General features: G+C 35.7%; 1 protein-coding gene across 3 annotated transcripts in view; it reads right to left on the reverse strand.

Annotated features, from left to right (window-relative positions):
• Positions 1 to 22,806, reverse strand: part of LOC149534939 (putative histone-arginine methyltransferase CARM1) — a 305,777-nt gene that overhangs the window by 60,883 nt on the left and 222,088 nt on the right. For all 3 annotated transcript variants that reach the window (XR_016356983.1, XM_089804488.1, XM_089804487.1), the window contains exons 13-14: positions 12,874 to 13,046; positions 12,633 to 12,784 (exon numbers count right to left, since the gene is read on the reverse strand). Coding sequence is in view for 2 of the 3 variants with exons in the window: in XM_089804488.1 (XP_089660614.1) it covers positions 12,633 to 12,784; positions 12,874 to 13,046 (325 nt within the window). In the remaining variant the exon portion in view is untranslated. The remainder of the gene's footprint in view (positions 1 to 12,632; positions 12,785 to 12,873; positions 13,047 to 22,806) is intronic.

Consider the following 22,806-nt stretch of genomic DNA (forward strand, 5'->3'; position numbering starts at 1 on the left):
TATTGGTGCGCGACTTTTTGGACTCCTTGTTTGGCCTATTTAGATATCCTTATTTGCTTTAATAAATGATGGTGCATTTCGCTAGTGGAATCATCTCAAATATAATATGCTCCCTTTCACCCATTGATTACCAATCATGAATAAAATGAGTCAATCCTTTAGTGATTGGCAGCAACACTTATTCTATCGTTTAATTTAATATTGACTATTTATCATATTCAAATTTGTGGTCGGCGTAAATGTCCAACGGGTTTCATATAAACTTGATATTTTGTTTGCCAATCTCAACATAATGACTGTACTGATCACCTTTGTGAAGCTTAGACGCAACTATCACTGCCAGGTTCAACCATAACAAACTTCTCTTTTCTGAAGCTTGACCTTTTCTGTATCAATGTTTTCTTCACTTATACTGAATATATACACTGCCTTTAATTTGTCAACACTGTCTCAATAATTCCATCGTGTCTTTAAATTATCGCAAATATTTGCCTTGGGAACATTTCATTTTCATCTATATCTATTTACTGTGTGCAAAGGATTCACAGTTAGCTCCTAGTAATGCTATCGAACACAACCTTAACTTTATGCTTTCAGCATATTAGTTTAATTGATATACAGTGTACTTTTCATTTTATTGGGCCTCAAGCATATACTTCTGCTATATATGTCAGATTTGTCAATTTTTGATATGCTGTTAGTGTACAGATTCCTGGGGCAGAGATCAGTGTAATCTGAAAAGAACAATAGTAGTTAAAAATCATGGAGAACTTAATGCTGCCCATCTGCTACACTTATTGCGGCTCAGCTCGTGTGTTCTATTCATTCCTCCATTATTATCAGTTAATGATGACCTGTGGCACCTTCTTATACGTACAATAATGCCATGACAATTCATTATATGATCATGTAGTAATAGACCCAAAACTTCGAATTTTAGGGCTCCATTAGGGTGATGCTCTCATGTTTTATTTCAGGGTTTTGGTTTGAGCTCCAAGAATCTTGGAGGGAGAGTCTATTTATAGCAAGACACCTTGTCGGGTTCATTCAACATCTCTTTCATCATCAAGATCAGTTTGGTGTTGTCAAATTTCGACTCTGATGCTTCTTCAACTATTTTCACAAGACGAGTGAATTATTATTATAATTCATCTAAATACGTTGAGGTTGTTATTTTTGTTGGTGTTGTTTGTTGGTCACCTTCATATCATAGCTCGTTGGAACCAAGACAAAATGACTTAAATCACGGGAACAAGAAACAATGGCCTTACATGTCAAAATATTAAGTTATGGTGGAAAAAGTCGTTTTGACAACAAAAAGCAATTAATATATTAGATAATAACAGCACTTTATTATATTTTAATGTTGTGTGTGGGAAGCTTCTTAAGTGAAGTTCATTTTGGGAACTTTCTATCATTTGGAGATTATAAATATGAGGACATTTGATGAGAAAAACATCCGATTATTTGTTTATCTCTTTGCTCGTCTTTGGGACAACTCTAAGTCTGTGGTTTTGTGCCCTTGCTAAAGTATAAGGGTTAGATTCTGAGTTTATCTTTCAATTTGCTGCTGAGCTAAAGCAAATTGTAATTGCTTATCTAGTATTATTGAGAAGTTGATTAAACAAGTGCTGAAGATTGGATTCTGGAGAACGAATTGAACGCTGAATTGTTAATTTTATGCTTCTACATCTTGGCTCGGAGTTCAACCCGAGTGTTAGAGGGCTTTCATTTCATTACAGGGCAGCAATTTCTCAATTGCAGGGTCATGTTCACCTAAGGAGGGTTTGTGTGACATTTCAAAGGTGTCGTGTTACAATTTTCAAGAGCTGCGTTCAATTTATATGGCTTGGCATATATATTATTGCGGTTGTTGTAGATTTACAGTGGACTACAAATTAAAAGTCAAAGCCAGTCAATATTTCCAAGTACTAGGCATTTTAATATACTATTGCTGCTACTATTTGTTTGAAACATTGTTGGTCATGAATTAAAGCTGGAGCAAATCCTTTGTCTTTCATAATTATATAATAGCACATTTCGTAGGGCAAGAATTATGAATTAATGTTGGCATTCATACGAACTATTTAGTATTAAATTGATCTGAAATTGGTGCCCAATTGCATTTTCTAGTGTAATTTCGAAAATCAGATTATCAAATTTGCAACAATAAAGACTGTCAAACGTTTGACAAAATAAAGTCTGGTGGAATTTTCATTTTCATTTTTTTGGGATAATAGTGACCGTTGGGATCCATCAAACTTGTATAAACTCTATTTTTAAATTGAATGGATCACTTTTTGGCTTGCAAAAACATCATTGTTGCATTGTAATTGTTTTCAATTAACTCACACTATCGCAAGTTCTACACTAGGTATTGTAATTTGAATTCTTAATTCAGATCAGCGATATAAGAGCTTGTTCACTCTTGTATGTGCCATCGTACATAGTCATCTTATCAAAGGTTGGGATTGGGCACGAGAGATCTCTCTAATTATCTTCCTTTGAGACGCACATTGTTGTAGATGGAAAAACAACACCATGAAGGGATGGATGAATCCTTCAAAACACTGGTGGAAGAGGCATTAAATAAACAACATGAAGAAATCATGCAACATTTTTCACAAATGCTTGGAAAACAAGTGATAGGCATGTCCAAGCAATTCAACATTTGGTGAGCAAACCCCATTAAGGGTGCAGGTAAATTTTGATATTCCAACTTTTCAAGAGAAAATTGATGCAGATGTTGATGACTGGTTGTCCAAATTGGAGAGGTACTTTTTTGTGTTAATAATTTCTCAGAGATTGAAAAGATAACCTTTGCCCTCCTCAAAGCTAAGAATCATGTGCAGTTAGGATGGGAGGTCCACTTAACAATAGAAGAAAGTGAAACCAATGAAGCTCAGGAAGGACGTGAATTTTCTGTGATATTTGATGGAAAACCCACATGGGAAAATTTTTTAGAGCATATAAAACAAAAATATTACCCGGAGGATACTTATGAACAGAAATATATGCAATGCCAATTACTCCGATAGAAGAAAGACCAATCAGTTCAGGATTACACCAAAATTTCATGCTCTCTCTGCAAAGCTTGGCATCAAAGACTTAGAAAAACATCAACTTTTGAAGTATAAGAGTGGTCTTCATAGATACATTCAAGACTTAAATGGATTTCATAAAATAAGAACCATTTTCTCCAGTGCTTTCAAATATGAATCAAAAATTGAGGAGAAGTTCAAACAAAAAGGGAGGAGGGAAAATCCAATGAACAACAAATGGAAAGGTGAAGGTAATAAGCCAATGGGTAAACAAAAAGCCAAGGAGCCATCTCCAAATTCACCAGCAAAGAAGAAATGGGGCGTAAAGAAAGCAGGGCAAGAATTAGGCATGTCCATAAAAGTTTCTCTCATAACACTAAAGATTGTAGAACTATAAAGAATTTAATGGTGGAAACCCATGAAGAAGCTATTGAACCCGAGGTGACAGATTTTGGAAAACAAAAGGCAGATGAAAAAATCATTGAGGTTGACTCATATGCCACAGTAGCCACTACAAAGGCATTTGATCGTGATGATGAAGAGAGATTATTCCATTTAAAAATGTGGGTAGGAGGAAAAGCTTTGCATTTTATTGTTGATATTAGCAGTCAAAAGAATTTGATATCTATTGAGACTGAAAAACGACTAAATCTAAAGACAACATCACACCCGCAACCATATCTATGAGGTCGGTGAGCCAAGGGCGAGATATTCAAGTAAGGCGGCAATGTCGTCTTTCATATTCCATAAAACCATTCTAAGATCAAGTGATTTACAATGTAGTTTCTCTTGATGTGTGTAATATTCTGTTAGGGCAGCCATACATGTATCAACGTCAAAGGGTGTATGAGTCTAGGCCATGAAGTGTCACAATCAAATTAGGTGGATATAAGTATTGCATTCTAGAGGTAAGTCCTACACACACAACATCTTTGACTAGTGCAAAACAATGTATAAGAATAATAGCCCAAACTGGTACATTTGTGTTATTAATGATTTGTCCTGAGGAACAAAAGAGAAATGTGTGTAATTCCCATTCCATGGTGTTCATCACAACAAAACAACAAAGATCAATGAAATAGATTTTTTTTTAAATATCAAAATGTGTTTGAGTTATCAACAGGGGTACCCTCACATTGCCAAGTTAGGCACTCCATTGATTTGATACTATGAACCCCATTGAGCTAGTATATAGTAAGTTAGTTCTAGAAAATCATGAGATAAAAAGGCAGATACAAATGTTGATTCAGAAAGGACATATCCGTTTAAGTGCATCTCCTTGTAGTAGCCCAATTGTTCTTGCAAAGGAAAAGGATGGCAAATGGAGGCTCTATATTGACTATACATCATTGAATAAGATCACTCTAAAGAATAGACATCCAATTCCTCGCATCAATGATCTCTTAGACCAACATAGAGGGGCAAATTCTTCACTAAAATTGACTTCAAATCTGGGTACCATCAAGTACCAATTGATCCAACAAATGCATGGAAGACTGCTTTTAAATCTAAAGAGGGACTATCTGAATGGTTGGTGATGCCCTTTGGCCTCACGAAAGCCCCAACCACATTTATGAGGATGATGAATGATATGCTTAGGCCATTGACTGACTCTTTTGTAGTTGTACATCTAGATGATATACTAATTTTTAGTAAAACTTAGGAAGACCATCTACAACATATGGAACAGATATTTTCTACATTGCAAGAACATGGACTCTACAAATAAGGAAAAATGTTATTTTGGTATGCAAAGTGTTAAGTACTTGGGATATATTATTGATAGTGAGGGTATTCACATTGATCTTGAAAAAATTCAAGTAATTAAAGGCTGGCCTGCACCAAGGAATCTCATAGAGTTGCGTAGCTTTTTGGGATTAGCTAACTTTTATCGCAAATTTGGATTTGAATTTACACGAGAATGTATGAAAGCAAAATTCAAGTGGAAAGGTGCTAAACAACAAGCATTTGAGTAGTTAAAACAAAGGTTATGTTCTCTACCAGTTTTATCTCTTCCTAATTTACAATAGTCTTTTGAAATATGAACTGATGCATCAGAATATGCCCTAGGAGTACACCCCATGCAACATTGGCATCCAATTGCCTACCATAGTGAGACTTTTTCAGATACACTACACAGATATCCCACCTATCATAAAGAATTATATGCTATTGTTCAACCTTGCATGCAATGGAAACATTATATAATGGGAAAGGAGACTATCATCCACATTGATAACAAACCCCTTCAATTTTTGTAGACACAAGGCAAATTACAAAATGATAGGTACCATCTTCAATAATTTCACCTAAGCATTCATCATAAGAAAGGAAGCACCAATAAGGTAGCAGATTGTCTGAGTAGGCCTCCACTTGCAGGAATAAGTATGGTATTAGAATCATGTGGTCATTGAACAAAAAATTGGGCCCACCTGTATGGACATGATAATGAATTTTCTGATGTTTATACTCAGCTTGTGCAAGGTAAACATGTGAATGATTATTAATTGCAAGATGGGAATGCTTTGCCCCGTTAGCCAAATTTGTGTGCTTGAGGAGGAACATGAGAAGTTAATATGGGAAGCTTACTACAATGAGGTTGCTGGTCATTTTGGAATAGGTAAGACTACTGCTACACTACAAAGATAATTTTACTAGCCAAAAATAAAAATGATGTGATAGAATACATTCAAGCATGTACAACATGTGCATTTCAAAGCCTACAAATTGTAAGTTGGGTTTACATTTTCCAATTCCTATTCCAGATAAACCTTGGCAGTCAATTTCAATGGATTTTATGGCTGGTCTTCCTACCACTAAACATGAGCATGATTGTGTATATATTGTAGTAGATAGATTTTCAAAAATGGCAATCTTGGTGGCCTGTCGAAAGGCAATCTCTGCAAAAGAATTGCAAAACTCTTTTTTTAGCATATTTGGGTTCATTTTGGGCTACCAAAAAGCATTATTTCAGATAGGAATAGTTGTTTTCTTAGTAAATTTTGGTCTTCATTATCTATAATGACGGACAAAAAACTAACAAAGTCTACTATATTCCATCCTCAAACATATGGTCAAACAAAGGTTGTTAATCGAATGATTATTCAAATCTTGTGTATGTATCACTCCAAGAATCCTTGTACATGGGATGATAGCCTTCCATATGTACAACATAGCTATAACAAGGCAATTCATAGTCCAACTGGCCATAGCCCATTTGAAGTGTGTCTCGGATATCAGCCCTTAGCACAAATGAATATTTCTATCCCAATTACGCAGCTTGACTTGGTACCATGCTCTAGATAAGGAGAAGGACAAAGCAATGAAGTTCACTGATAAAATTCATCATTTGCAACAGCAAGTTCATGAAATTTTGGAGCAGACCACTAAGAAGTAAAAATAGAGGCACGATGAGTATCGAACTCCTCATAATTTTCAGGTTGGGGATAAGCTATGGTTGCATTTCCAGAAGGAATGATTACAAGGCCCTTATAGGAAGCTTCATCCTCTTTCCTATGGTCCGTATAAGATCATCAAGAAAGTTCATGAAAATGATTTTGAACTCAACTTGCCTCTATTTTTGGGTGTTCATCCCCAGTCTTTAATGTAGAACTGTCGAAGACTTATTTCCCACCTTTACTAGACATTGCAAATGTTGCTGAAGAAATCAGTCATACATAGTTGAATAAAGAAGCTATTAATCCAATCCAAAATGATCAAAATGTGGAGGTTGTCATGAGGAATTTGAGGAATTCCTGACAATCAATTTGTATCATGTGGTAAAGCAGGAAAATTTGTTCAACAGGTAAAGTGGCTTACACATGAACAAATCTAGCTTCATTTTCAACATCTATTGCAAAGTGTGGACGAAATGGGGCCGATTTCCTCTCAAAGAGGCTGGAATGCTCTAAAAACAATCCACGAAAATGCAGAGGATGTTGCCACAAGCAAAAATGGGAAAATACAAAATATATTTGTTTGGTATTTTCTATGTTCTAGTATTCGCATTTTTGGAGGCCTCCAGAGCATTTTTGGGTTTGGGAAGTGCCAAAACACTGAACGTACAATGCTTAAAGATCTTTCTAGAAATTCTAACGATTTGTGGTTTCAAGCTATGCGTAGAAAGTTAAAACTTCTACAAGCAGACGTAATTTTTATATAGATTTTTGTAGTTTTTTATAGTTTTTAGACTTTATTTTGTATCGACGCCAGGTATTCTAATCTGAATTCTTAATTCAAATCAAAGATATATATCAGAGATGGTAAATCACAGATTGCACATCTTAAAAGATTAAATCAGAGATTCCCATGATTATCTTGTACATTAAGATTGTTATATCAAACAACACAGAGGATCCTCATATTAACTGCAAACACAATCATGATAACTACATATTAACATTCTCATACCATCTACAACAAGGATTATATTATTTTGCAGACACAGAAAATATCAGTAATTTGTATATTGAAAGCATAGTTGGAAAACTCGCCAAAGACCCTCAAAAGTTTAATCAGGAAAAACTTGGTCATTTAAAAATAAAACTCGGGAACCTAAAAAAATCGCTAAAATTTAATTCAAAATAGATTTTTTGCAAATTTCAATGAGAAGATGCATCTAATGAGTTCATTATAGAGAACACAAAAGAAACAAGCAAGAATTTAGATACATATAAATGCACAGTGGGTACAAAATCACATTCTCATGCCGAATACTGATGGCGTGAAGCAAAATAGTAAATAGTTTGTGTCAAACTAGAAGTAAAAACATCATTACAATCACATCTTTCTCTACCTAGCTCTTCTAGCATACTGTAACTCTCTATTTTACATAATATATATAGGCTTTTCGCCTTTTCTTTTTAACAAAAGTTTACAAAATTTTAAATTTTAAAAAATTAAAAATTAAAAAAAGAGTTTTTTTTAAAAACTCAGATTTTTTGCAAAAACTCGGCGATTAATCGGTGATTCTTTCTATAGCTGAGTCAGGATTAAATCTGAGAAAAAATCATCAATACCAAAAACTCGGCAATTAATAGAAACTCGCCGATTATTCGGCGATTATGCCAACTTTGATTGAAAGCATTCTATAAATCATTTCTTGTACATATTTAGCTATTTATGCACATAATATCAGTTTTCTTAGAGATATAATTCTAAGGATTCTGTCATACTTTCCCATGATCACAAATAACCAAAATGGGAACACTAGAATACATAGTAACAGGGAGACACGTCACCCCCCCCTTGCCCCACGTCTTGGAGATGGAGATGCGTTGGGAGCTTGGGGACTCTGCCCCCTTGCCCCCAGCAATGCCACTAGATTTCGCAACCTCTACTGACGATAGGTATTTGTTATGACTATTTATGTTCAATGTTCTATGTAACGATTCAATGCAATTGTCAAGCACTTACTTGTTTACATCTTTATTTGTTATCTTACAAAACATCTTTTCATTACTAGCATACCGTCCCCCCGCTATCCCGAAATTAAGGCCCCTCTATCTCCTCGTCCAAGAAACTTGTCCCCTCGTTTCGTCATCCCCCTATCCCTCAAGGCAGTGTAACAATGCTACAACACACACGCGCGCGCACGCACACACGCACACACACACACACACACACACAGATATATATATATATATATCGCAAATGTATTATAAGCTATGTTACCAAGTTCATGACCAAAGACCCCAAACTGGGTTCCAGTATCCACCCAGTACAGGTTTGCCTATAGGTACTTGTTCGGTACTTGAGACGACTAATTCAAATTTTTTCAACTATAAATTGGCATATAATATTTATCTTTGGCATTTGGCATTGATCATTGATAAAGTATCATACTATGAAATGATTTAGTTTCAGAATTTTGTATATTTCTCTTCTTCTTTTTTGTATAGACATAAAAACATGTTCCCCTTCCCCTTCCCCCCCTCCCCCTCTTCCCACACACAAGGGGAAAAAATCATGTATCCATTTACCGGGTTCATGTACCCGTACCCATCCTTGAACCCAAATGTTAACTTAGAGTATGTGTGTGTGTGCGTGATGAAGTCTGCAAGATTTATTAACATTCACATCTAATCAAGCATGCATAATCATTACTTCGTACCAAAGTGTTTCAAGCTATTACTACAATTCAATTTGTTGTAGATTATAGTGTCGTTTAATGAAGATCTTTGTTTCTTATATTATATACTTTTGCTGGTGGATGGATCCTCCTATATGAACATATATTTTCTTTGGCTGCCTTCTTTTGGTCATTCGATAATTATTTCTGCTACATGTTAGTCCCTGCCTATCTATAGGAAGGGAACTAATGTTACCAGTTGGTTGTCACAATTCATTTTTATCACAACTGAATTTCTAAAGTTCAAAAATTGTTTTATTTTTAAATTAGCTTTCAATCACTAATTAGTAATTTTTGATTGGTTAGTTGTAATTTTGCTAGGGATAAAAATTAATTTCTGGACAAAAAAATTAAAGAATTAAATGTCCGGATGTTCTGTGTCAACTCGAATTCTCTGTGCATCCATCAATTCCTGCCACCACAGGCGAAGAATCCTTGTGCTTCTGATTTCAATTATAAATACACACACTCCTCCCCTGTGATTTGAACCATAACTAGCACCTGTAATTACTTATCCATGTAACAGAGGCATGAAGCTCTGTTTGGAAACAAGATACCACAAACTCCGTGATCTCATTCTCTACCAAACAGTAAGACTCAACCTTGTGACCTGCAATTATTACATGGTTGGGGAGCCGGAAGGCATCTTCACTCAGCACAATGATATGTATGTGGGGGACAGCTTTTCCTATGGCGGAACTGACCTAAGTGACATTACTTCTTGCTCTACAGAGGCTTCTCAGCAGTAGTGTTTCTTCAACTCTGAGGATGAGAAAAAAATGAGAAAAAAACCCAATGCTAGCAAAGCATGTGGAATTATATCAAACCCCTCACATAATTCTTCCCTTACAAATTCTTGACAAAGCGGATAGCAACAGATTTACAGTTGAAAATGAGCTAAAAGCCTAGGCTCGGGCTTTGGAAAGGGAGGAGCAGGAATTGCTGAAAGTCACTGGCAATCTTCTTCAATGGAAGGTTTCAGTTACTGAAACTCACATGAAGAGAGCTGCCTACTACTTAAGGGTAAAGGGCTTTTTGATTTTCAACAATTGTTCTTCATCTAGTAAAACATTGAAGGATTACTGTTACACGCCAAGCATATTAAAGCTTTCATCCCCCCTCGCTCTGTCACTCTCAATGCAGATGAGCAATTAGTTCCCAATTAAAAACTGTTCTATGAAAAAATTAACTTTTTTCTTTTCAAAAATTAAATTGTACACAAGTATTAATCAGTGTGCAGGTGTCTAAAGAAAAAAAAAAACTTTCAAATTTATCATACCCAAAGCACAAAAAAACGCAAAAGCAAAATTCATTTTTATTGTTGTCGTCCATGGGACATCCCATCGCTCAAATTAAGCAAATTTGAGCTTTTTAACTCTGAAGGGATAAAAGTTTTAAATTTTGAGTTCCACATGAAAATCAAGGGATTTGTAAGGTTTTAATTTCAATTTTCTATTTTTTAATTATTTGTTATCAAAATAATTTATATTATTATAAGAATAATCATCTTTTTCTTTCTCAATTTTTAGTTTTTTAAATAATATATAAATATAATTATGACTAGACAATATAAATTGACCTATAAAATATTTGATTTATATAAATATGTTTAAATTTTTAAAATAATATATAAATATAATTATGACTAGACAATATAAATCGACTTATAAAATATTTGATTTATATAAATATGTTTAAAATCTGATGTGAAAATATTGGATGATTCACAATGTTTTTTGTTATTGTGATAATAATATTTTTCACCAAAAAATCTTATTTTTCTAATTATATAGTTAATCATAGAAATGAATAATTCTTTATGATTTATTTAAAAAGTTGTATTTGATATTTAAATATTTTTTTAAATGACATATATATATTAATATTTTAATTCCAATCTTTCTAAATGCATTTTATTTGGACAAACTTTCTCACAATTTAATTTGAGTAATCCCCAGTAATACTCATCAATGAAAACCTCATTTTACAACAAATGTTTGCTATTGATAGATTTGCCAATGACTGTTAGAGCTTCACTTTGATAAGTTGTCTCGATGTCTTTGTCACTCTTTCCTTTTCAATTACTGTGTTAACTACACACAAAAATCAACCTTCCATTTCTTGTAAAAGGCAGGGACTCTAGCTCTATCAAAGCTCTTGTTTTTTTATTTCTTATATTGTCCTGGAGCTGATCCTAAGATATCTTTATATCGCCTCCCTTGGAATGGGAGAGACATGTCCCTCTTTGCTTTGCTAATCACCCCTCTTCCAAATTGAGTCTTTCCTTGACTATATCACACCCTTAGGGAGGATAACTGCTAATATATATTTGTTTAAGGGAAATTAATCACTGTTTGGTTAATGTAGCTTATTTCTGAGTCATGCCTTCGATTTTTCTTTTATTTAAACTAATTATTTATTCATCTCTTAGTTCTTGCAATAATGCTGTTTCTTATGGGAATCGATGCTATAGTGACCGCTGTCTTCTCTTCCATATTCTCCATAAATCTGCTTTTTCTTCCATTGATTTCTGTTACACAAATGTGCAAACATTTTCTATTCTCTGCTGAAATCTGCTTCTGCACTTATGAGTTCCTTCAGGTGTTCTCCATTTCATTCTCATTCTATCCATCTTAAATACCTTTTCACATGCCATTTAACCCAAAGGGAGGAAACCACCCATAAAAACATTGACCATTATTATGCAATTTAATTTTTTATTTTTTTCACTAAAGTGGCATGCGTTTGAAAGGAGGCCACCCACTTGACAAAATACTAATTTGTTTTAAACAAAATTTTGTTACCTTTTCACATACGAGGTCAGCCCAAGAAGAATATTAAGTATATTCTTTGTAATGGAGGTCAGCCATCAATCCGATAAGGACATGGCTATCATGCTCTCCCTTCTACTGTTTATGTGCAAATTTCAAGTGCATGCAGCTGGCCACAATATAGCGCCTTTTCTACATGAACAAAGGTGCTGAAACTCCTAAGTTATTTGTCTTGGGATTTACGTGCTAAGGGGTAAAGAGAGTCAGCCAAAAGAAGAATAGATAAGTTTCTCTAATGCCTTCAGTATTAAAGGAATCTGAAACTTCTGTTAGAATAACTGGGATATAACATCTATGACGATACTATAAAACACTTTGGAAAAGGGTGACAAGCAAATAAGTACTTTCCACAAACCTCGGATGCATAGACAAAAAAAGTGAAATAAATGTTTGAGGGTAAATAAGGTTGTGCAAAAGAGACAACAACAACAAAATAGACATTGGTTATACTCTAGAGAAAATAAGCACATACTATGCACAATATCAAGTTTTCTAAATACAAGACTTTTTCTGCAGTTAACAACGCATTATTCACATAAATTTGTCAAAACAATGATACCACAATAATTAACAAGTGCCCAGAAAACAGAAATCCAAAAAGAATCATTTCCTTGTGCTCCATTAACATACCTGCTGCTGGACTAACTGCTGAGCTGACTGATCCTGAGCCCAGGCATAGGCTTGAGGCTGCGACATCCTATAATATGGTTCCTTCAAATCTAGCTTGCTTGAAGAAGTTTGCAGTATACCTCCTTGGTCGGCACCAGCACCCCACATTTTTGCTTTAGACAGCACACTTCCGTTTAGTTTAATAAATTCCAAACTTGAATGCTCATTGGAATTCATCTCCAATACATGCACAAAACCGTACCTGACATAGTGAGATACATAGTATAGCTCTGAGCACTGTGAGCAACCATATGGAGCCGACCAGTAATAGTCTGCCCAGCCATGACATAGATAGGCTGAGACAAGACACAACGAAGCTGATACCAGTGTGTTGTTGGTGCACCAGGCGCAGTCGTGAGCCATCGTTGCACAGCACTGCATAATAATTCCTTTTTTATGTTAGCTGCATGACAAAATCTTAATTGTTGAACAAGAGTACCAATGATTCCTCAAAAGAATTGAAAGTTAAAATGAACAGAGCATTTATTTGAAAATATGATAGTATTTAATATCTTCTACAGACAGTCATATGGCAAGTGTGGGAAAAAAAAACAAAATATGTTAGTTGTCACACCAATAAATAGTTCCCAAGATAAACAATTAAGCAGAAAGAGAAGAGAGAAGGAAAAGCAATATGAGAAGTTGAAATATCCCAAATGGACATATACCCGATTTCTTTTTCAAAAACATATTCAGAACTAAACATAAGTAGATGTATAACGAAACAACAATAGAAACCAATAGATTCTCCAATAGATATAAAACTGTTCTTTTCAAAATAATGTTCAGGATTCAAGCATATCAAAATGTGTTACAAACCAACAGCAGAAAACCAGTAAACTCTCATAAAACGCGTCCAAAACATGTTATTGCATTATACAACTGCAATACAATAACCAACATTCAGAATCCAATTTTTAACACAACTTTTTAGTCAGATTGGAACATTACGAGAAAAACCTATAAGCGCATACGAGACACCTCAAGTAACATCTCCACGGACAATGGGTTTACATCTACTATCTACTGGCACGAAGGGCTACGTCCTCACACTGGTTGAAAGCTGAAACTTTCCGAATAACTCTCACAAGACCAAATGAATGAGTCTCTTCTCCTTTTATTCTCACAGCAATGACTTTTTGATTCCCTTCCTAGCTCTTCGTCTTATCTCTACCTATCATTTTTAGCCCACTTTATAATATTAAATTGACCTTTTGTTAATTTGAGTCCACACTCTCAAAGTCAATTTTAGTATTATATGAATATGTCGTTAACTTTTCTAATGTCCCAAAAAAGGGGACATTACAAATCTTCCCTCCTCGAGATTGCTTGCCCTCAAGCAATCAGTACCAAGATCCCATATGAATCTACAGATAGTCCTATAACCCAATCTGAAAACAAATCTGGCCACACTATGAAGCAAGGTGTCATTTTGCAACCCATCCATCAACCGGATCCCTAGATCCCATGTAACTCTATGAAATATCACTGCACCTATATGCTGTACAACTTTGATTATCCTCTCATCTAGTCTCAAACTAAGTAGAACTACAATAAAATCCTCAACAAGCCATAGATACATCCTGTCAACACCTGGATCCCAAAGCCTGTTGTCATGACCAGCTGATATGATGAGGTAGAAAAGTATCAAGGGACTATATATAACCTAGTAGACGGTGACAACCTGACCTAAATAGATGATGTAAGAAACGAGCTGCTCAAATGTTGAAACTAAAACAACGAGCACATCAAAAACATACCGTCGTCATAAATCTGGAGAACCCCCAAGTACATAGGTGTTATGAGTAAGTATGAAGCTGTAAAGTCATTCGCTATGATTGAAACATAACTCCCATCAATACTCCACGAAGATCAATTCAATGGCTAACGAAGGAGATCCATCCAACTCCTGTATGGTGTAAAATTGAGAACCATATTTGGACTGATCCAAAGACAAACGACAGTAGTCAAATCATCACTCCCATCCTGTGAGCAAGATTTACTACTACGAATTGTACCATGATTCAATATTTTGAAATCAAAATCATCATCTTCATGACAATCAAAAGGAGTTTTGTCATTTATCTCAAAAAGGGGATTATCAAAAATTCAATCAGCATCCACTTCAAACGTGGGGTTGTCTATAAGCTGAATGTGATCTGAAAATTTGGTACTTGGCCTTTTGGAGAAACTATCCAAGTCATATGTTTGCTGAAAGCTATCAAGTTCAATAACTTCTTGAAAATACTCCTGCATCTCTTTACCCTCATGTTTCTGAAAGTGATTCATGTTCCTAATCTGGCTTTTTGGTTCCTAACGAGAAATCTGAGCATTGTTTAATGCCTCATGAGTATACTTAAGATCTCTATTGAGCTCCATAATCTCGTTCCTCCTTTTATTTGACTGATCAATATGTATTCCAGCAACCTTAAGAATATAATCCCTGATGGCCAGCAAACATAAATAATTTTTGCATAGTTTCAAAACTCTTTTTAACGACCTGCAAATTGCTAACAAGCCAATCTCCTTCCACTTCCCTTTGAACCTTCCTATAGAGACCTTCAACCATCTTGTTTGTGTTGTCATAACATACCAAAGATGCCACAACCATGCCTTCACTAATCTTCAAGTGGCTTTTTAAGGCTGCATTTCATTGTTGTCATGTTGAAGTGGTTCATCATCTTGCAATGACATCTTGGATTGTTCTTCTGAATTCATATCATCGGCATAAGAGATATATGGTTCATCACACCTCTCAAAATCATAGACCTTCTTTCCCTCGTTCTCTTGATTTATATGCAAAGACCAAAGTGTTGCAACGTTATCATTTGAATATAAAGACTTATCATACAAAGACCCCAACCTGCTATTATCTCATGTGCAATCGACCTCATCAACCTGCTTGTCAAAGCTAACCTCCAAATCACCAACGTAGAAACTTGTATGTTCCTTATCCATAGCTGAAATCATCGTATCTACATTTTTCCCTCCGCTGGTTTGAATTCTTTTTGCACCCTCTTTGATATTACGACTCTCACAAACAGAAGAGGGGGTTTAGTGACCTTACATGTCAAGAAAATTTGTGTCTACCTCATAGGAATTTCTTTAACTTGTAAGCCCTTCGAGTTCTCCACTATTTTCCTTGTTTACTGGAATTTCTAACTCTCATAAATTACACTCAATCCTGTTTCACGTGCTTCTAAATTATTCTAATAACCCTTCTATTTAATACTTCTTCAATTATATCCAAGAATGTTGTTCCGCTCTGCTAGCAACTATTGTTATGACTACTAGGTTAATACTGTTATGAGTCAAATCTGTTGTAATGAAGTTAGAGTTGTAGCCGATTATGAACATTTGAACCTCAAGTAATCCAATTCCACACTTCATAACACATAGTTCCTTACCTTCACAAGTCATACTTATAAGGAATTAGCAGAAGCTTCAAAAGAGGAGAACATCTAGAGCAACCAAGTTTAAACACTATTAGTACACTAGCGACTCTGTAAGGATTTTATACAAAAAACTTAAACTCCAATGCTCCTCGAGTGTCTAGTTGAAGCAATGAATCTCTACAGGGTATGGGCATTCCCTGAAATCAGAATACCTTCCAATTTTATCGGTCGACTGATGAACCTAAACACATAAAGTGGAATTATGAGGGCTGCCTCTCCTTAGAATGGTGTATGCCAATTCAATTAGGCTTCCTACCAGCTCTCCCTACACATAACCGATGGTGATTCCTGTTGGTATGCACATATATATTTTGAAAGCCAAGCTAGTTTCAGAAATTAAATGAAGAACCATAGCCCACCATAGCAAAAGTTCACATAGGCAAGCCAACTCAGATTAGTTTGAATGGATTGTGTCTTATAAAGTTGCACCAAGAGTTAATCACATTGGCTTCAAGACGACATTTTGGTAACATACAAATGGCGTCTAGTATTATATTTCCATCCCCACAAACCATGGATATATTCGGCCAGTCCAAATCAATGTATTGTCATCATCTTATGTGTGAATAACGACAATCCAATTAACTAAGACTTATATGCAAGAAGCCTTCAAAGTTGCATCTAGAATTAGGCGTTCGATGTTGACAACCATAACGAAAGTGGAATTAATGGAAATAATGTTGGATTTTGTGAGTCCCAATTGGTCTGGTAAACTGACAAGAATTCAATGTATGAAAATGGTCGTGTAGTGCAAGCCATTAATAGATCAACCGGATCTTTTGATAAATCTGCTATGGGATTACTAAGGTCGAGATGCCATATTCATCCCAAGCATAATGGAGAGGCTGTGGTAAAGAGGTTTCTATTATGAATGGCATTTAAAGTCATTCGTAATACCCAAATGTCATCTATCATTTCAAATATAGACTCTTTCTCAAACTGCACTAACTACTAACATTCCTTTTAACAATGAGTGTTACATTAGATGGATTTTTCCTACAGTCTTCACCAATTCTTCCTATTGTGGTCTCCAACAGTGTTAGACACTCCTGTAGCTCATCTTTAGTAACATCAATTCTTCCTGCATGTCCCCATTTTAAGTTTCCAATTGGAGATAGTTCTTTGTTCTAGAAGTTAAATCGTCTCTGTGAGAACTTGGCTTCACTCAAGATACCGTCTATCGACCAGAATTCCAGAGGAATGTTTGCTAGCGATAATGACTCTCCTCACATTGCTCACAAATAAGTTCCCGACTTGTAGAATCCTATAAATTCGAAAAAATCTTCATACCACTGAACCTCTTTAAGTCATGTCTGTTGGAAATATAGAGTTGTTCTTACCGTCAATGCTCTCACCGTTTAGGGCTCGTATGTTGGGGTGTGTTGGACACCTGACTTCCAATGACCACGCCTGCTACTACAGCTCGCATTAGGACTTCACACCCAAACTAACTGCTTATGTCATCATTTATACTGTCATCTATACTAATCAATCAACTTTGGTCTAGATAGCCTGACTCCCTTTAGTCTCCCCTTGTGTGCATTTAGTCTTCCCTCCAAAAAATACTAATGTCGCCTGTTGTTTAACAATAGCCAGATGTTATTTTTCTCTCGTATGAATGGCTATTACCGTGAGCTGCTGCCCTTCATGCTGAATCGATCTAATCTTAGACAATCAATCGGCTTCCACTATTAAATTCTTCAAATAAAGAATCAAGTTTCTTTTACAAGCTCTTGTACGGTTTTCCAATCTGTGGAATTTCCAGATGTACTCTTAGTTGAATATCAGCACAATATTCTTTGTCATCACCCTTAATAAACATCACAGCTAAGTCAAATTGAATATGAACCCGAGCTACCAATAGTTTAGTAACTGCATAAGAAGCAGCAATAGGGCACACTCCCATCTCTTATTCCCGTATCCACTCTCGTTCCATTCGCACTAGTCCCTATTCGAGTTACTCTCAAAAACGATTATGAAATCCTTTACGTATTATGCAAATATGCATCACTTGTATCTGAAATAAACTTTGTAGGCTAGCAGGAAGACCAACGCTGATACCACTGAAATATCCCAAACAGATATTTACCCAATTTCATTTTCAAAAATGTATTTAGAACTAAACATAAGCAAATGCATAACGAAACAGCAATAGAAACCAATAGATTCTCCAATAGATATAAACCCGTTCTTTTCAAAATAATGTTCAAGATTCAAGCATATCAAAATGCGTTACAAACCAATAGTAGAAAATTAGTAAACTCTCATAAAACCCCTCAAAAACATGTTATTGCATTATACAACAGCAATACAATAATAACCAAAATTCATAATCCAATCTTAAACACAATTTTTCAGTCAGATTGGAGCATTAAGAAAAAAACCTGTAAGTGCATACGAGACACCTGAACTGACGTCTCCACAAACAATGGGTTTGCATCCATTGTTTGTCGGCACAAGGGGCTACAACCTCACACTAGCTGAAAGCTAAAGCTTTCCGCGTAACTCTCACAAGAGAAAAACTGAAATCTGAATCATAAATCAAGCATACCAAATGAATGAGTCTCTTCTCCTTTTATTCTCACAGCAATGACTCTTCAACTCCCTTCCTGACTTTTCGTCTTATCTCTCCTTGTCAGTCCACACTCTCAAAGTCAATTTTAGTATTATCTAAATATGTTAACTTTTCTAATGTCGCAAAAAAGGAGACATTACAGAAGTAAATTGGAATAAACCCAAGACTTGACCATCTTATGTGCATCCTAACAATTGAAAGAAAAAAGGTCAATTTAAAAACAAACAAAAACAAAATATAGAAATTATATTTAGGTCAATGAATGGGTTAAAATTGGTCAAAATTGGTCAAGCACTTTGAACATCATCAGTGAAAATCCCAAACAATTAAGGCAAAATGGTGAGCCATAGACTCAACATGAATGTAATAAAGAGAAAAGATGGAAAGAAAACAAGTAGACACATAGGGGTTAATCTGGAACAATTAACCTTAAAGCAAGAGATTTCACACAAATATTGGAATATCTGATTCCCTAGATTAACGTACCTAAAAAATTGAGATTTGTCTAAATTAATGACCTGAGAAATAGTAATTGAATTTAGAAATTCCAAAGACGAACTAAAATAAGGAAGGGAATGTTGAGTCTCTGCCAATAATTCTAGTTCAAGCATACTTTAAGCTTCTATTAATTGACATAAACACTAGAAATAACATGTCAATATTATAGTCAGCATTCAATCGCAAAGATGGGAGTCACTAACATATAAGGTAAAGAAACAATCACTACCCGCCTTAAATATTCCATAGCTTGAAAACTCTTAGTACTCTCCAAGTTGCTGAGTACTCTTTTAATTTTTTGCTGAGCATGTTTTCACAAGCTTTAATGTCACATTTTTTAGATGCAAATAGACATAGGTCAAAATGCTGAACTTGATAAGACACTGGTTAAAATGTGTTTTTCACATGTACTTTTACATAAATCCATGCATCTTCTTTTTCAAAATTTCAATTTTTATTTTAATATAACTTGTAATTCAATCTAACAAATAAAATATGTTTATTTAAAGGATTTTAAATTTGAGTACTCTCTAAGTGGTTTTCTCGAGTATTCACCAAGTTCTTGCCAAGCGGAAAAGTTTGGGATCTCCAATTCTGAGTCACATAACTATGAAATATACTATGAAATGCAAAGATTCCAATTACAAAGAAACGACTTATGAAACCTCCATAAGTTTTCATGAGCAAGACATTTACCAGAGAACATTTATGGCTAGTTGAATATGTTAGCACAGACTGTACTTAATAAATGGATGCAAAATATGTTACTTGACCTACCATGTGCATTTACTGCAAGCCACATCTTTGTTATTAAGTCAACTCCCTATCTCTAATATTCATCAAAGAGGCCTATGTTAGTTTTACAAAGGGCAGTATCACATGTTAGTTGTTCTCAAATGTTTGTTTTTATATATGTTCCCCTAAGTTTTCAAGACACGGAGGACAGGACGGGTTTCTGGGACGGCAAATTTTTTTGACGATTGTGGGGATGGGGGAACAGCTATATATAGGAAAATTTTAAAAATTATACACTAAAATTTGCAAATATACATGTCATTAGCATGTCATTTAAACATTATACAAGCGTAACATACACCATTTGAATGCCATCTAGGAAATAATAACAGATTTCAGTACTTAATTGTCAATATGCATATCAATGTTTAAATATAAATTTAGCAGTGAACAATATCATAAAAATTTGGAAATCTAAATATCCCCAACACTAGAGGGCTGGCATAAAGTTTCATCATCATGTTCAAGTTCAACATAGAAAACAAAATATAGTTTTATCACCAACTCCAACCTCTAATAAACTATCCTAGGTGTGTAGACACTGAAAGTGATCTAAGATGCAGCTATTGATCCTCTCTACAAAAGATGGTGCTAACCCATCCCATAATAAATAGTATGAAACTGTAGCAAACCCACACCAATGTGAAACCAAATCCTCTACCTGTGGATCAAAAGCAAAATGATGAGCACACCCCATTGTATAATATTGCAATAGAAAGACCCAATTTCTAATATTGTTTCATCAATACCAAATCAAGAATCAGGAAATGGCTCCAATCTCTAACTTCGAACTAGTAGTTGCATAGGATCCTTGGCAACTCTCTCAACAAACCTGACCACAAGATCTCTACAGGGAAGCATTGTAGACGAAGTCTCTACAACCTTTTCCACCAACCTCTGAAAAGCACAAAAGCCCTGGATGAAAGTACACTCAAACACTTTGTATGAATGAGACCTCCTGCACATCCAAACTCTCCAAAAGATACTCCATTAAAGACTCTGTATAGTACAAATTATGTGGAAGCATCAAATTGCTCCACCACTACCCACAACTACTCTCTGAAAAATGTAGCACTGCCACCTATCCAATGCTGCTAGTTGTATGAGATGAAATGAATTCACTTCTAGCAGAAGGAAGCAAATCACCATGAGAGATCATCTCCACTGATGCTCTTGCCTCCTCTGCACCTGTTGCACCCATATCCATATCCTGGACAGATATGTCTACCACATCAGCACACCCCCCCATCTCCAATCATGGAAGCAAACTCACCATCAACCACAATATGCAACTGAACAGGGTCTAGAGCTGGTGTTGAAAGTACCTGGCACAACTCTGCAGTAACCTCATCCAACCATGATTGTGACTCTTGAAGAGCTAAGTACACTGAAGAGAGTCCATAGTCATCTCAAGCTCTTGGGTGAGCTCAGCCACCTCCTCCTCTTTCCCTAACAATGGCTCATAACAGGTGCTACCCCACTCCATAAGGTAATCACTGTCAACAACTTATTGTGAGTAATTATGCTTCAAGATCCTAACAGCCTCTTCAAGCATTTAAATCTCTACTAGGGAAAGACTACTATCACCGTGCTCATCTGACATAGGAGCACCCCAACTAGATGCAACCAACATCTAATGAATAGCATCACAATGCTCAAGAGATGAAGAGATGTCACCATCACTCACCTTTAGTTGACTAGTCACATGATGCCTATGTAACCCCTGCATCCTATTTAAGTTTACTACCTCACTATCTACCAAAGTAACGAGAATCGGAATCGTATCGGAATCGGCACGGCCGAATCGAATTGTGAATCGGCGATGAATCGGCAAATTTGAAAAAACCCTTTAAATGTAGAGATTTTAACAATTTAAGACTTATTTCATGCACCCTTTATTGAATATAACTTAAACACACTATAACATCATCAAATAGAAGTTGAAACTTAACATATATAAACATGGAAGTTTGTGTTTACCACATGGGGTAAAGAGTTTTTATAAGACAGCTTCACATCCAACACCCACTCCAAGTGCTTCAAAGCATATCACCCCTCTCGAAAGGCTTGCTCTATTGTTCTCTCCACCACAGACACTCCATGCCTGCAACAGCTTCAGGTCTCATCAACTGGTGAGACTTCCCACGACTGATAACCGCAGCGACTGGGGGTCTAGGGGGCAACGCCCCCAGCGGGGTCGAGGGGCAGCGCCAAAACCAAATTTGCACTCTGAAACCCACACAAAACTATATGGAACACAGTGTTTTTGTGATTTTCTTCTGATCCCACACTCTTTCCGAGAACCGCTGATGTTTTACTACCTAATTATGTCTTTCCCTTCCCTTGGGCATCATCCGTTATGCATTCTAAACATTTTTTATTTGTCGTCATTTTTTTTTTTTTTTATAACCTATGGTTCTTCTTTTCTCTTCTCCTCTCTTCTAGTCATGCTTAACAATTAGAAGGCCCTTTAGGGTTATAACAAAGAGGAAAGGTAAAAAAGAAAGCAAAAAACATAAGTGATTTTTTTATTATTTCCAACTAAACATGCATGCTGTTGCCAGCCGATTTTTGGCGATTTCTAATGGCGATTCAGGCGATTTTTTGAGTGAATTGCCGATACATGCGATTCAGGCGATTCACCCGATGAAATCGCCGATCACGATTTCCAACTCCAAAAAAATCGGGGTGCATGAATCTGATCGCTGAATCGGCGATTCACGCGATTCTCGTTACTCTGCTATCTACACTATGATAAGAAACTAAATCAAAATTCCTCACAACAAGATCATTCATCACATCTGGGCTACTA

This window comes from Cupressus sempervirens, chromosome 10 (assembly GCF_028749045.1).
Source record: "Cupressus sempervirens isolate cs-2001-9-10 chromosome 10, ASM2874904v1, whole genome shotgun sequence".
In the NCBI taxonomy this organism is placed as follows: domain Eukaryota; kingdom Viridiplantae; phylum Streptophyta; class Pinopsida; order Cupressales; family Cupressaceae; genus Cupressus; species Cupressus sempervirens.